At 48.1% G+C, this 17,204-nt stretch overlaps 1 protein-coding gene across 1 annotated transcript in view; it reads left to right on the top strand.

Moving 5' to 3' along the window:
* LOC147099856 (long-chain fatty acid transport protein 2-like) overlaps positions 1-17,204 on the top strand; it is a 42,231-nt gene that overhangs the window by 8,286 nt on the left and 16,741 nt on the right. The window contains exons 4-5 of the mRNA XM_085968307.1: positions 341-465; positions 10,090-10,284. Coding sequence (XP_085824433.1) covers positions 341-465; positions 10,090-10,284 — 320 coding nt within the window. The remainder of the gene's footprint in view (positions 1-340; positions 466-10,089; positions 10,285-17,204) is intronic.

Here is a 17,204-nt window from a genome sequence, read left to right as displayed (position 1 = left end):
TGACATGGGCCAAGTGCATGGCACTGAAATCCACAATTGACCTACAAATTCCAAAATATCCGATGTCAAAAGGATAGTTAAATGGTAACCATTTTAGGCTGGAGAAGACCTTTGGTCCATCTCGCCCACCTATCCAAAGTATTTCCCTGGTGTATTTCAAATAACCCAGAATCTCATTTGTTGACTAGAACAAAAGCCTAATAACCCTGGGCCATCCTTAACAAGCAACCATTTTTACTAGTGGGTAATAACCATTATTTATATTTTATTACTCCCAATTTTTAGGATGATCTGGGAATACAGAAAATAATATTTCTATTTTGTTCCTTTTCTATGACAGGTGCAACCGTTGTCTTGCGTCGTAAGTTCTCTGTCAGCCAGTTCTGGGACGATTGTCGGAAGTATAATGTGACCGTTATCCAGTATATCGGGGAAGTGCTGCGCTATCTCTGCAATGTCCCAAAGGTAAACCTAGGACAGATGTACATCATGTGACAGGCACTACACGTTCTGTGGTCCCAGCACTGTGGGAGAACATTAAAACAGCAGAACTACCATGTCATTGGGAGCAGGAAGTCTTTGTCCATCCGCCAGCGCTATAATGAATACCTCAACTACACAAAATGATTCCTAACCAAACTCTATAAAAACCTCTTGTTAACTTACTTTAGAATAAAGACTTGCTGGTTACTGTCCCTATTCATCCACGGGAGAATGGAAGGCTTTTCAGCCTGTGGCCTGAGTCTTCAGTGTTAAAAGATGTTTAGCGTTCCTCATAATGTTCTGGAACTGAATTTGGCCAGTAGTATTGCCAAGTTCTGCAGTAGGGTTGGAAGAATGAAAGTCTGGCAGTGAGACAACTTGTACAGTAGTTGATGCTGAATTTCTCAGCGTTGTGGAGCTCTGAGCCAAAGGTACAGCTGTGACGTGGTACATGTGCAGTTCGATGGCCAACTTTTCTGGCTTTTCTCATTGTACCTGTTGGATGCATAGGCCTCTAAATTCTGTGGGGTCTGCAGCATAATCCTGGCAGGTGAAGACAGGAAGGAGTGGGGAATGTGGCAGAACCCAGTCTCCCTGAACAGCAGCCTGTGGGAGGTTTCCCTGTGGGAGTGGGGGGGGTTGGGGGGCGGGCAGTGAGGAATGGCAGCGGTTTTGTCTGCCCCAGGAGCCTGGCAAATGAAAAGGAGGGAGTGCACTTTCCCCGTAGCCCCGCAAATTTTTTTCCTTCAGATACTTATCCAGCTCTCTTTTGAAAGATAAGATTGAGTCTGCCTCCTCCACCACCCTTTCAGGCAGTGCATTCCAGATCTTAACCACTCGCTGTGTAAAAGGTTTTTCCTCATGTCGCCTTTGGTTCTTCTGCCAATCACCTTGAATCTGTGTCCTCTGGTTCTCGATCCTTCTGCCAATGGGAACAGTTTCTCTCTACTCTGTCCAGAGCCCTCATGATTTTGAACACCTCTATCGAATCTCCTCTCAATCTTCTCTGCTCTAAGGAGAACAACCCCAGCTTCTCCAGTCTATCAATGTAACTGAAGTCCCTCATCCCTGGAATCATTCTCGTAAATCTTTTCTGCACCTTCTTTAAGACCTTCACATCCTTCCTAAAGTGTGGTGCCCAGAATTGGACACAGTACTCCAGTTGGGGCCGAACCAGTGTTTTATACAGGTTCATCATAATTTCCACACGTTTGTACTCTATACCTCTATTTATGAAGCCCAGGATCCCGTAAGACTTTTTAACTGCTTTCTCAACCTGCCCTGCCACCTTCAACGTTCTCATCCCACTGAAATTGGCCTTCCCCCAATTAAACATTGTTACTCTAGATTGTTGCTCCCTGATCTTTTACATAGCTAATCTAAACCTTATGGTACGATGATCACCGTTCCCTAAATGTTCACCTACTGACACTTGCTCCACTTGACCCACCTCATTCCCCAGAACGAGATCCAGCAATGCCTCCTCCCTCATTGGGCCGGAAACATACTGATCAAGAAAGGGCTCCTGAACACACTTCAGAAATTCTTCCCCTTCTCTGCCCTTTACACTATTATAATCCCAGTCTATATTAGGATAGTTGAAGTCCCCATTATCACTACTCTATAGTTCTTGCACCTCTCTGTAATTTCTCTGCAAATTTGCTCCTCCATATCTTTCCCACTATTTGGTGGTCTATAGAATACACCCAGTAGTGTAATGGCACCTCTATTATTTCTTAACTCTAGCTATATAGATACTGACCTTGACCCCTCCACGACATCCTCCCTCTGCAGCACGAACATTCTCCTTGACCAATACTGCCACACCACCTCCTATCTTTCCTGAACACTTTATAACCAGGAATATTTAATACCCAATCCTGCCCTTTTTTGAGCCAGGTCTCAGTTATTGCCACAACATCATATTCCCATGTGGCTATTTGTGCCTGCAGCTCACTTACCTTGTTTACTACGCTTCGTGCGTTCACATACATACACTGTAAACCCATCTGGAAGCCAAGCGCAAGGAGCGCACGTCAACCTAAGCACCCCACCCACCCGCCCCTTCAACCACCGTCTGCCCCACCTGTGACAGAGACTGTAGGTCCCCCATTGGACTCATCAGTCACCTGAGAACTCATTTTTAATGTGGAAGCAAGTCATCCTCGGTTCCGAGGGACTGCCTAAGACCAAGAAACCCATCTTAGACCATCCTGATTCTCTCTTAGTTGGACCCCACCTAATACCTTGCTATTTCTTACTTTAGCGCTCTCTGCCTCTCCCAATCCTTTGAGCACTTTGTTTCCCCTTTCTAATGTTACATCCTGGTGCCCATCCCCCAGCCAAATTAGTTTAAACCTTCCCCAACAGCACTAGCAAACCTCCCCGCGAGGATATTGGTTCCGGTTCTGTTGAGGTGCAACCTGTCCAGCCTGTACAGGTCCCACCTTCCCCAGAACCGGTCCCAATGCCCCAGGAATCTGAAGCCCTCCCTCCTGCACCATCTCTCCAGCCACACATTCATCTGCTCTATCCTCCTATTTCTATACTCACTCGCGCATGGCACCGGGAGTAATCCAGAGATTACTACCTTTTGAGGTCCTGCTTTTTAATCTCTTTCCTAGCTCTCTGAAATCTGCCTGCAGGACCTCATCCCTCTTTCTACCTATGTTGTTGGTATCGATATGGACCACGACCTCTGGCTGTTCACCCTCCCCCCTCAGAAAGTTCTGCAGCCGCTCAGTTACATCCTTGACCCTGGCACCAGGGAGGCAACATACCATCCTGGAGTCACGTCTGCGGCCGCAGAAACGCCTGTCTGCTCCCCTATCAAATCCCCTACCACTACTGCTCTCCCACTCTTCTTCCTCCCCCTCCCCTCCCCCCCCCCCCCCTCCCCATACAGCTGAGCCACCCCTGGTGCCGTGGACTTGGCTCTGGCTGTACTCCCCAGAGGAACCATTGCCTTTGTGGCGTACCGATCACAGAATGGACACAATCCGCTTTCCGGTCCATAGACTATAAATCAGGCGTCATGCCTTTAAGAAGGTTCACACCTTTAAGAAACTGGATCTGCAACATAGTTAAGCCCAGAGCAGGGGAGGAGCAGTCGAAGCTGTGCACTGATGAAAGAGAGTTGTACTTTGTGTAGTCTCTGACTCCATTTTGTGTTCTGCATGCAGCCTCAACAATTAAACCTTTTCTGTTGAACCTCTCCGAGTTCAGTATTTTTTGCAAGGAGTACGTAGACTCCTACATTGGTGACCCCAACGCTCAGGACGACTTCTAAGCGTAACCATGGCTGACACAAACGCAGTTTCTGTGAAGCTGCCGGAGTTCTGGGAGAACCTGGCCACCGCCTGGTTCCTTCAAGCCGAATCGCAATTCCGACTCCGCGGCATCACCGCCGGCGCAACGATGTACAACTACCTCCTCGCCTCCCTGGGCTGTTCCACAATCACAAAAGTCTGGACAACACTACAAAACCCTCCGGAGGAAGGCAAGTATGCACATCTCAAGGCCGCGCTCATTAAAAAATTCACAGCCTCCCAATTCGTGCGCAACTGCCACCTCCTCGACCTCCCGGGCCTCGGTGACTCCACGCCATCAGACTTGCTCTCACACATGCTTGCTCTGACCGACGAGAAACCGCCCAGCTCCCTCTTCCGCACGCTCTTTATCCGCCAACTACCTCCCAGCATCCGCCCGGCGATCGTGGCGTCCAGCCTCACGGACCTCGAGGCCCTGGCCGACAAAGCTGATAAGCTCCTGTCCGCCAGCTCCAACCACGCCGTCACCCCCGACCTGGCCTCCGCAGCGTCGGCGCGCGCTCCACCCTCTATCGCGCGACCACACAGCTCGGCCACGAGGCCTGGCAACCGCTGGCCTTTTTCAGCCGCCAACTGCGCCCCCCGGAGGCCAAATACAGCGCCTTTGACCGTGAGCTCCTCGCACTGTACCTGGCAGTCCACCATTTTAGATTTCTTCTGGAGGGCCACCCCTTCACTGCGTTTGTCGACCACAAACCCCTGACATTTGCGATGGCGAAATCTGCGGACCTGTGGTCAGCCAGGCAACAACGCCAGCTCGCCGCGGTGTCCGAATTCACCACGGACATCCGGCACGTCTCCGGTCGAGACAACGTGGTGGCCGACTGCCTATCCCGCCCCGCCGTCCACGGCGCCCACCTGGCAGTGGACTATGCTCAACTGGCAGCGGAGCAACACACCGACCCCGATCTGCTCTCCGCGCCCACAACCCTCCCAGGGCTGTGACTGACCGACGTCGCCTGCGGCCCGTCTGACGTCACAGTCAAATGCGACACCTCCTTGGCGCAACCCCGCCTCGTAATCCCGGCGTCCTGGCGAAAACGGGTGTTCGACATCGTCCACGGCCTCTCACACCCCGGCACCCGCACGTCCATTAGACTGGTGGCCAACCGATTTGTCTGGCGCGGCCTGCGCAAAGATGTGCGTGTCTGGGCCAGATCCTGCATAGCTTGCCAGCGTGCCAAAATCCACCAACACGTCAAAGCCCCACTCGAAGAGTTCACCGTGCCAGAAAGAAGGTTCGACTACGTCCACATCGACCTCGTCAGCCCCCTGCCGCCATCACAAGGTCACACACACCTGCTGACAATCGTGGACCGTACCACCCGCTGGCCCGAGGCCATTCCACTGACGTCCACCACCACCGCCGACATCGCGAGGGCGTTCATCGGTACCTGGGTCGCTCGGTTCAGCGTCCCCTCCGACATGACGTCGGATAGAGGCCTGCAGTTCACCTCTGATCTGTGGGCCGCCATCGCCCGAAACCTCGGGGTGGCCGTTCACCGCACCACGGCTTACCACCCCCAAGCCAACGGACTGTGCGAGCGATTCCACAGGTCCATGAAGGCGTCCCTCCGCGCCAGCCTCAAGGACGAGGCTTGGATCGACCGCCTCCCGTGGGTGCTACTCGACCTACGCTCCGCGGTCAAGGAAGACCTGCAAGCCTCGGCGGCGGAACTCGTGTACGGCCAGCCGCTGCGCGTATCCGGAGAGTTCCTGCCCACCACCACGACCCCCTGGTCAGCTGACCAGCAACACCGCGCTTTCGCCAACCGAGCGCAACAGTTCGCGCCGGTACCCACCGGCCGGCACGGCGAACCAGCAACCCGCGTACCACCTAGCCTGCACATGGCCAAATTTGTTTTCGTGCGCCATGACGCCCACCGAGGACCTTTACGGCCCCCATACGATGCCCCCATACGACGGACCCTACAAGGTACTCCAGACGGGGAACAAGTTCTTCCTCCTCAAAGTGGGCGGCAGAACTGACAAGGTGTCGGTCGACCGGCTTAAGCTGGCACACCTAGAGCCCGACGAACCCGTTCAAGTGGGCCAACCTCCATTGCGGGGCAGACCGCCTAAGAGCCCGACGCGTCCGACCGCCCCGCTCCCGACACCAACCGCCAAGAGCCGTTCCGGCCGTGCCATCAAGCTGCCACGCCAGTTCGTACACTCCCTACTAATGGATTCTGGGGGGAGCTGTGTGGCGTACCGATCACAGAATGGACACAATCCGCTTTCCGGTCCGTAGACTATAAATCAGGCGTCATGCCTTTAAGAAGGTTCACACCTTTAAGAAACTGGATCTGCAACATAGTTAAGCCCAGAGCAGGGGAGGAGCAGTCGAAGCTGTGCACTGATGAAAGAGAGTTGTACTTTGCGTAGTCTCTGACTCCATTTTGTGTTCAGCATGCAGCCTCAACAATTAAACCTTTTCTGTTGAACCTCTCCGAGTTCAGTATTTTTTGCTAGGAGCACGTAGGCTCCTACACCTTCACCATTACTCAGAACCGAATACTGGTTGGAGAGCGAGATTCACTCGGGGGACTCCTGCACTACCTGCCTGATCCTCTTCTGTCTGGCGGTCACCTATTCCCTGTCTGCCTGCACACTCCTTATCTGTGGGGTGACCACCTCCTGCAACATGCTATCCACGGAGCTCTCAGCCTCACGGATGCACCGCAGTGACCCTGGCCCCTCTGTTAACGTTAACTTTATTTCTCTCCACGGATGTTGCCTGGCCTGCTGAGTTTTTCCAGCGTTTTCTGTTGTTATTTCAGATTTCCAGCAGCCGCAGTATTTTTGCTATCGTATTAAACCCCGGCCCCTAACTTGAAGAGCAAAAAAAATCGATATGCCCTTTACCAACCAATCAGTTAGCAGCTATCCAGTGATGTCACTCCTGGGTATTTCTCTCGTCTCTGTTCCCGACCAGGTTCGCTGTTCCGTGAATCATCTGGCAGAATTCCTGCAGCTCCTCCCCGAACTGTCGTCCTTTTGAGTGAAACAGAGTGAACAAGTAGAGCCCACGGGTGTTTTCCAGGCTAGGCTGATGTGGTGGCCTGCAACACTCCTGAAGATAAATGGCTGCCCAAGTGGAATCGGCCCTCTTTTTATAAAAGGGGATGATTTCAAATTTAATCAGAAGATTTAAGCTGGTCCTTCTATCTTTGCTCCAGTTCAGCAAGTGCCATATTTTGCCTCTTCCTCCTCGCAGCAGGTGTGCCCGATGCACTGATACTGGTGTGAGTGCAGACCTGTTTAATGCAAATAGCCTGATCCCAGAAACTCTGGTGGGATCAGGCTCCCATCAGAGCCAGGAGGCTGTGATTCCTGCTCCAGCATCGTTCCACTGGCGGAACGGGATAACAGATTTCTCTACTATCAGTTTCTAAAACCTAAAGACCTTTGTAATCTCCAAATCAGGAATCTATTTTCTCAAAGCTATTTGGTTATTGTAAGGGGCATTTGGCAGGCACTGGTGGGGAAGGTGAGTGGGGGCAAACTCTACTTAACCTGTTGGCTGGATGTGGGCACAGTTGGCGAGGCTGGACTGATTGCCTCTGAGAAGGTGATGCTGGAACTCCTTGAACCGCTGCAGTCCGGTGATGATGGTGCTCACACTGTGCTGTTAGGGAGGGAATTACAGGTTTCTGACCCAGGGATGATGAAGGAACGGTGATATATGTCCTAGTCAGGATGGCATGAGACTTGGAGGGGAACTTGAAGGTGTTCCCATGACATTGCTGCTCTTGTTCTTCTTGGTGGTGGAGATCATGGGGTTGAGAGGTAAAGTTAAAGTTACCTTGAGTAGCTGGAGTATGTCCTGTAGATTGTAGCCTGTAGCCACAATGTGCCGATGGTGGAGGGAACTTTGGGTATTGGATATAGGACAGATATTGAGTCCAGTGGCAGGGGCACCAATCCAGCAAATTGCTCTATCCTGGATAGTGTTAAGCTTCTTGAGTGTTGTTGTGCCTGCAGCCATCCAGGTGAGCAGTGAGTAATCCATCACGCTTCTGTTTTGTAGATGGGGGAGAGGCTTTGAAGGGTCAGGAGGTGAACCATTAGCTGTAGAGGAGCCAGCCTCTTTCCTGCTCTTGCAGCCATGGTGTTGACTTGGCTGGTCCAGTTAAGCTTCTGGTCAGTGGTGGCCCCCAGGATAAAGGGGTAATCATTAATAATGATGCCATTGAGGGTCAAGCAGAGGTGGCTGAGCTTGTCCTTGTTCAACATGGTCATTTGTACTACGTGGCACAAATGCTATCTGCCCCTTGACATGGATGTTATCCATGTCCTTTTGTAGGCCGGCATGGGCTGCTTCATTATCAGAAGTCGTGAATGGAGCTAAACCCTGGAATTGTCAGTGAACAGCCCCTTTTTGCAGAGGGAAGGTCACTGATGAAGCAGCTGAAGATGTTTGGGCCAAGGACATTTCCTTAAGGAACCCCTGCGGTGATGTTCTGGGGGTGTAATAACTAGCTTCCAACAATACCACCATCTCCCTGTACATCAAGTATGATTGTTGTCACTGGAGAGTTTTCCCCTTGACATCAGTTTTGCTGGAACTCCTTGGTTGAATGCTGTCTTGATGCCAAGGGCAATTTCTCTTGCCTCTCCTGTGACTTTCAGCTCACATGTCCACACTGGATCAAAGCTGTGATGAAATCTGGAGCCAAATGCTTCTGGCAAAACCCAAACTGAGTGTTAGTGGGCAGGTTATTGGTAAGTAGCTGTCACTTGAAGGCACTATTGATGACTTGTTCCATCACTGATTGGGAGGAAGCTATAGGATGGTAATTAGCCGAGTTAGATTTGTCCTGCTTTATGTAGATAAGGACAAAACTGGACAATTTCAACATCACTGGAGCTGCCGGTGTCACAGCTGTACTGAATAACCAGTTAGAAAGATTAAGAACTTGCATTAATATCGAGCCTTTCACAACCTCAGGATGTCATGTGGGAGTTTGTGGAGAGCATTGTGATCCCAGACAACCACGTTTGCAGTAAGTGCCTGCATCTTGAGGAACTTCAGCTTAGTTTTTGAGCTGCAGGCTGAGGTGCAGACATTGCAGGGCATCAGGGATGGGGAGAGTTACCTGGACACTTTGATCCAGGAGGCAGTCACACCCCTTAGGTTAGGTAGAGGTACAGGTCTGGTTAGTGGTCAGGGACAGGAGGGTGTGACTGCAACTCAGGCAGGTAAGGAGACCCCAGGTGCAGTGCTGGAGGAGCCTCAGCCTTTTCCCTTGTCCAACAGGTTTGAGGTTCTTGCTGCCTGTGTGGATGAGGGGTCGACCACTTAGGACTGAGATGAGGAGGAATTTCTTCACTCAGAGGGTGGTGAATTTTTGGAATTCTCTACCCCAGGGGGCTGTGGAGGCTCAGTCGTTGAGTATTTTCAAGACAGAGATCGATAGATTTTTGGATATTAAGGGAATCAAGGGATATGAGGAAAGTGCAGGAAAGTGAAGTTGAGGTCGAAGATCAGCCATGATCTTATTGAATGGCGGAGCAGGCTTGAAGGGCCAAATGACCGACTCCTGCTCCTATTTCTATGTCCTTATGTCCTGAAGCACTTTACAGTCAATGAAGTACTTTGAAGGGTAGTCACTGTTGTAATGTAGGAAATGCGGCTGCCAAACAGGTCCCTATCTCCTATTACAAGGGTGGTGGAACCAGCCAAGGGTTGGTTACTAAAACCTGTGGCTAGAAAGAAGTTTTCGCTGCTCCACGTTCAAATATAAAGAAAGACTTGCATTTCTATAGCGCCTTTCACGACCTCGGGGTGTCCCAAAGCGCTTTACAGCCAATGAAGTACTTTTTGAAGTGTAGTCACTGTTGTCATGTGGGAAACTCAGCAGCCAATTTGCGCACAGCAAGCTCCCACAAACAGCAATGTGATAATGACCAGATAATCTGTTTTTGTTACGTTGATTGAGGGATAAATATTGGTCAGGACACCGGGGAGAACTCCCCTGCTCTTCTTCGAAATAGTGCTTTGGGATCTTTTACGTCCACCTGAGAGAGCAGGTTTAACATCTCATCTGAAAGACGGCACCTCCGACAGTGCAGCACTCCCTCAGCACTGCACTGGAGTGTCAGCCTAGCTTTTTGTGCTCAAGTCCCTGGAGTGGGACTTGGACCCACAACCTTCTGACTCAGAGGCGAGAGAGAGTGCGACCCACTGAGCCCCAGCTTACACTTATATAGAGCCCAGTCTCAGAATTAAAATGTGTATCTTCATTTTGTTTCAATTATTTTCTTTTCTTTGTAGAAGAGCAGCGATAGGGATCACAAGGTGAGGATCGCTATAGGGAATGGCGCACGGGCAGATGTCTGGAAGGAGTTTTTAAATCGATTTGGAGACATCCAAGTTTGTGAGTTTTATGGTGCAACTGAAGGAAATATTGGCTTCTTGAACTACGTGGGCAAAATTGGTGCGTTAGGACGGGTAACATTCCTCACCAAGGTAAGAAAGGGCTTGCTATTTTACCAGTGTGTGTGAGAAAGAGAAGTTGGCAAATGAATGCTATTTATTTAAACCTTGGTTCTTTGCATAATATCCTTTTTAGATATGATTCTTTGCCCGCCTTGTACTAGTCATGTGTATATAGACATGAAAACACGCCTGGGTTTAAACGATGGGCTGTTGGTCCCTTGACTCACTCCATGTGGAATCAGTTATATGGAGCACTGGTCATTACATCATTGAAGTGCCAGGTGATTCAGGTGATGTAGTTTGACATAAGTTCCTCCTCAGAACTTAAAATAACATTTTTTTAAAAATGAATGGACTTCATGTAGATGAAAGACATCAGTGTTAGCAGTGGGACCTTTCCCCCTCCCCTCTTTGCATCCATTCTCCTGTAGCTCGCCATGTCAAGTTCAGCACGGGTTGGATATGGTGCAGTATTCCTAGTGCTGCTGCATCAAGCAGTTGTTGGTGAGATATAGGATGGGCTAGGTGCAGAGTAAAGCTCCCTCCATTCTGCCCCACCAAATCTGCTTGAGTCATGTACCACATTGACTGGATATAGAGCAGAGCTTGCTATAAACTGCCTAGAAATTACAAGCATTAAACAGGCACCCAAGTGTCCAATATGTCTGGCAACACACACCTATCCCTCCCACACTGGAAGTATGTGAAATGGTAATTAAAATATTTAAATAAGAGTCGTTCGCTTGTTGTAGGACCCTTTCTGATATTGGGCTGCCCCATGCCAGACTCGCCAAGTGATGAATTCACTCAGCAACTCACGGCGCTCTCAGGTAGCAGGAACCCTTCAGCAGTGCTATTTATTATTTATTTATTATGGCTGTATGCCTGAATCATTTTAAACAATTCCCAGCATGAATTTCACATGGTGCCAGGATCAGGAACAGGCACATGCAGCCCGCCCACTGCTACCCTCGCTACCCCTATGCACCCTGCTGCCTGTGAACCCCTGCCACATATCCGCAGCATAACAAAGACCGCCTATTTCCACCTCCGTAACATCGCCCATCTCCGCCCTTGCCTCAGCTTATCTGCTGCTGAAACCCTCATCCATGCCTTTGTTACCTCTAAACTTGGCTATTCCAACGCACTCCTGGCTGGCCTCCCACATTCCACCCTACGTAAACTCGGCTGCCCATGTCCTAACTCGCACAAGTCTCGTTCGCCCATCACCCCCTGTGCTCGCTGACCTACATTGGCTCCCAGTTAAGCAGCGCCTCGATTTCAACATTTTCATCCTTGTTTTCAAATCCCTCCATGGCCTCACCCCTTCCTATCTCTCTATCTCCTTCAGCCCCACAACCGCCCCCCCTCCCCCCACAAAATATCTGCACTCCTCTAATTCTGCCCTCTTGAGGATCCCTGATTACAATCGCTCAACCTTTGGTGGCCGTGCCTTCTGTTGCCTAGGCCATAAGCTCTGGAATTCCCTGCCTAAACCTGTCTGCCTCGCTACCTCTCTCTCTTCCTTTAAGACGCTCCTTAAAACCTACCTCTTTGACTAAGCTTTTGGTCACCTGCCATAATTTATCCTTATTTGGATCGGTGTCAAATTTTTTGTCTTAAAACACTCCTGTGCAGCGCCTTGGGACATTTTACTACGTTAAAGTCACCATATAAATACAAGTTGTTGTTATTGTTGCGCACCCGTGTTCGGGCGCAATCGAATTTCTAGGTTATTGTGTCGACCCCCAAACCCAGAATATCACTCTGCTCCACCCGTGACATTTCCATTTTTTACACCAGTGTTTTGTATATAGCAGTGAGGCAGACAGGTGTTGCTGGAGCCTGAACGATGGGGTAACATTTTACTCTGAACTTGTGCCTACCAGGAACTAGGTTTGGGTGCCCAGAGCTGTTTTAGTTAAGATCATACAGCCAACATAATTGTATCAGTGTAATTTGTCATAAAGCCACCAGGCAGGTTTTAATAGTTGAGTACTTGCCAAATCGCACGAGAACTTTCCCAATTATTTATTTATCTTTGGATTAAATTTTTACTTATCAAGATGGAGGAGACTGATGTCTTGTACGCAGTGTCAGCACCAAACCCTCCCAGCAAGGGAACGTTCCCTCCGCTCTACCCTAATACAAATGTTCTCTGTCGCTATTTATAGCAAAATGATCCCCTGGTCCAAAGCACAACAATCCAACTGACTAAATCAGCAATTGTTCTCATTAGGCATTTTTCACAAAAAAAGGCATTAAAAATTTTTTGCATTGAACTATTCAATTAGGAGTCCTGTTGTATGGGCCTCCCTTACTGATTGCCCTCCCAAACATTCATAAAGCACCCTGTGATTGGAAAGGGAGGAATCGGATTGATTTTTGTGTCCTGATTGCCTATGATGGATATTTATTAAATGAGAAGTTCTGGTTAATTATTCACCGAGATACTCTCTACATATCTGAAACACTGACCTTTGTCCTAAACTGTGCTAATGTTATGATAGGGAGTCTTTGCGATTACTGACCCTCTCCCCCCCATTTGAACTTTGTCTAGTTTATCAACTAAAGAAGTCAAGGCCTTGTTTCAGCGCAAACCTTCCAACAGTGTTTGGCTGGAAATGTTGCAAGACATTGCTAGATCATTGGCAAGCAATGATGTAGAACAGCAATGGGAAACATTTCAAACGGTGTTCAACAGAGCGCAGGAACAATATATTCTGCTAAAAGGAAAGAACAAATGCAACACTGATGAGACTCCATGGATGAATAAAGCCATAAGGGAACAATTGAGGTTAAGGAAAGAGGCACACACGAAGTACACAGACAGCAGGGGAGTGCATGATAAGGGAGAACATGAAGAGATTAGGAGAGAAGTCAAAAAAACAATTAGGGAGGCAAAGTGGAACTATGAAATTAAATTATCAAGGAACACAAAATAAAATAGTAAAATATTTTAAAGGCACATCAATAAAAAAAAAGGAAGGTTAGGATGGGAATAGGGCCATTAAGGGATAGACAGGATAATACCACAGGTAACGATAGAGAGATGACAGAAATATTAAATCATTATTTTGCTTCAGTATTTACCAGGGAGATAGAACAGGTGAACATGACATTGGATGATGAGATGAGTAATGAGATAAGTGCATTTAAAATTAAGAGGGGATATATTAAATAAACTAATCAAACTCAGAGGATAAAACCCTTGGTCCGGATGGATTGCATCCACGCATTTTAAAAGAATCTAGGGAAGAGATAGCAGAGGCATTACTACACATATTTAATAGTTCGTTAGAAAAAGGTGTAGTGCCAGAGGACTGGCGGATAGCTAACGTAATACCAATATTTAAGAAGGGGGATAGAACATGTCCAGGGAACTATAGACCAGTCAGCTTAACATTGGTGGTAGGAAAAATAATGGAATCCCTACTAAAGGAGGAAATAGAAGACCATCTAGAAACCAAAAACATAGCAATGAATAGTCAGCATGGATTTTAAAAGGGAAAGTCTTGCTTGACCAACCTCATTGAATTTTTTGAAGAGGTAACAGAGAGAGTAGACAAGGGTAATGCAGTAGATGTAATTTATCTAGATTTTCAAAAGGCCTTCGATAAGTTATCCCATAATAGACTGATGAACAATGTCAGAGAATGCGGAGTCAGGGGACAAGTAGCAGAATGGATAGCTAGCTGGCTTCAGGACAGAAAGCAGAGAGTAGGAGTAAAGGGTAGCTATTCACAGTGGCAGAAGGTGGGTAGTGGTGTTCCACAAGGATCAGTGCTGGGACCACTGCTGTTCACAATTTACATTAATGATTTAGACCTTGGAATCAAAAACACCATTTCTAAATTTGTGGATGAAACCAAATTGGTGGGGGGGGGATAGTCAATACCAAGGAGGACTGCAACAAATTACAGGAGGACATTAATAAACTTGCAGAATGGGCATATAATTGGCAAATGATGTTCAACACAGATAAATGTGAGGTATTACATTTTGGTAGGAAGAATAGGGAGGTCACTTATCACCTTGGAGGGTGCAAGTCTAGGTGGGGTAGAGGAACAAAGGGATCTCGGAGTACAAATACACAAATCACTAAAAGTTGCGACACAGGTTAGCAAGGCCATAAAAAAAAGCAAACCAAGCACTAGGGTTTATTTCTAGAGGGATAGAATTGGAAATTAGTGATGTTATGCTAAACCTGTATCGAACCTTGGTTAGACCACACTCGGAGTACTGCGCACAGTTCTGGTCGCCATATTATAAAAAGGATAGAGAGGCACTGGAGAGGGTGCAGAGAAGATTTACAAGGATGATACCAGAAATGCGAGGGTATACATATCAGGAAAGGATGAACAGGCTGGGTCTCTTTTTTTTCTCTTGGAAAAAAGAAGGCTGAGGGGTGACCTAATAGAGGTCTTTAAAATTATGAAAGGTTTTGATAGAGTGGATACAGAGAGAGTGTTTCCACTTGTGGGGATGAGCATAACTAGAGGCCATCAATATAAGATAGTCACCAAAAAATCAAATAGGGAATTCAGAAGAAACTTCTTTACCCAGAGAGTGGTGAGAATGTGGAACTCGCTACCACAGGGAGTGGTTGAGGCGAATAGTATCGATGCATTTAAGGGAAGGCGAGACGAGCATATGAGGGAGAAGGGAATAGAGGGTTACGCTGATAGATTTAGATGAGGAAAGACGGGAGGAGACTCGAGTGGAGCATAAACGCCGGCATGGACTGGTTGGGCCGAATGGCCTGTTTCTGTGCTGCATATCCTATGTAATTGTTGAAAGTACCTACAAGTCATACAAAGGGATCATCTCGGTTATTAAGTTTTTGATTGCATTTCATGGTTATTAAGATGGAGGAAATCTGATCTGTTGCACCTCATGCTGGGTCCAAGAAGTCCCAGCTCATGTATCGCAGGGGTCAGTTATACACCCACCGTCCCGCTCCACCAGCCCGCCGTCCCGCTCCACCAGCCCGCCATCCCGCTCCACCAGCCCGACAAAGAGTCTAAAGAATCCATTCACAACTTTGTCAGAAATAGCAAACAGAGGAATTCTTGGCCCCAACCTTCTCCACCGAACCATTTCCCACACCAACCACCCTTACAGACTCTGACACTGAGGTTGCCACTTTAGTCTGAGTCAATGTCTACTTTGTGCTGTACAGTTGTGGCCGTTCGGAACTGGGTACAAGCCGTCCAACTCGTTTCACTCCAGGAACCCTCAGCAAGCTCAGAGAGGGAGACCTTTGTGCAATTGATCTGGACAAATTTGAGCCCAGGTCCCAAAGGGGAAGCACAGTCTTCTAACCCAATCCCACTACCTCTGCATGAGACCATCCTGTATAAAACTGAACTGTAAAACCGGCTCTGTTTCAGTAACGGTTGCTCCCAGACATTGGTCTGGAGTTGTGGGGAAACCAGACTAACGCACACGATTTGTTGGTGTAACGTCCGTGTGCTTCCTATGTGTACTGCACCTTTGTATAAAAAGACATGGTGGCAGTAAAATGCTGCTTTCTACATGGATTCTGAACAACACAAATGTCTAAGACACGTGCCAACTCTCAGGTCCAACTCTTGGGCCCCAATCTTGCTGCCACTTGCAGAGACTATGATCCCTTATTTACATGTAGTAGTGTGGCCCCAGCTCTCTCGTTTAGGTAAAGCTGTCTCTGGCCTTTCTCTGTTGTTGTGGAGGTGAGTGATGCCAATGGAACACTTTTTATGAATTTTGTTGAGCAGTGTCTGAATGAAGAACTCCTGGGTCAGGTATAGCACAGCTTGCTATGGAATGAAGATCCTTATACTCTGTTCCAACAATGTGCTCTAGCCCCAACCCCAGGACAGCACTTTTGAGAATTTTTCCACTTCCCAGGCTACTCTTGAGTGAGGTTTCCAGTTGGTACCAAATTAGGGGCAATCATGCTGTGGGTGTAAAGCCACTAGGAGCTGGACTGAGACTTCACGAACTGATTTCACAAAGGGCCCTTATAGCCACCAGATACTTTGACTATTTGGAATTCAAAACATAGAAAAATAGGAGCAGGAGTCGTCCATTCGGCCCTTCGAGCCTGCTCCACCATTCAATATGATCATGGCTGATCCTCTATCTCAATACCATATTCCCGCTCTCTCCCCATACCCCTTGATGCCTTTTGTGTCTAGAAATTTATCTCCTCCTTAAATATATTCAGTGACTTGGCCTCCACAGCCTTCTGCGGTAGAGAATTGCACAGGTTCACCACCCTCTGAGTGAAGAAATTCCTCCTCATCTCAGTCCTAAATGTCCTACCCTGTATCCTGAGACTGTGACTCCTCGTTCTAGACCCCCCAGCCAGGGGAAATATCCTCCCTGCATCCAGTCTGTCTAGCCCTGTCAGAATTTTATACGTTTCAATGAGATCTCTTCTCATTCTTCTAAACTCTAGTGAATACAGGCCTAGTCGACCCAATCTTTCCTCATACGACAGTCCTGCCATCCCAGGAATCAGTCTGGTGAACCTTCGCTGCAATCCCTCTATGGCAAGTATATATCCTTTCTTAGGTAAGGAGACCAAAACTGCACACAGTACTCCAGGTGTGGTCTCACCAAGGCCCTGTATAACTGTAGTAAGACATCCTTGCTCCTGTACTCAAATCCTCTTGCAATAAAGGTCAACATACCATTTGCCTTCCTAACTGCTTGCTGCACCTGCATGTTTGCTTTCAGTGACTGGTGTCCAAGGACACCCAGGCCCCTTTGTACATCAGCATTTCCCAATCTATCACCATTTAAATAATACTCTGCCTTTCTGTTTTTCCTACCGAAGTGGATAACTTCACATTTATCCACGTTATACTGCATCTGCCATGTATTTGCCCACTCACTCAACTTGTCTAAATCGCCTTGAAGCCTCTTTGCATCCTCCTCACAACTCACAATCCCACCTAGTT

This window comes from Somniosus microcephalus, chromosome 27, assembly GCF_052327205.1.
Source record: "Somniosus microcephalus isolate GS21.2 chromosome 27, FLI_Smic_1.0, whole genome shotgun sequence".
NCBI classification, from domain to species: domain Eukaryota; kingdom Metazoa; phylum Chordata; class Chondrichthyes; order Squaliformes; family Somniosidae; genus Somniosus; species Somniosus microcephalus.
The sequence above is the reverse complement of the archived record's forward strand: the minus strand, read 5'-3'. Positions and strand labels throughout refer to the sequence as shown.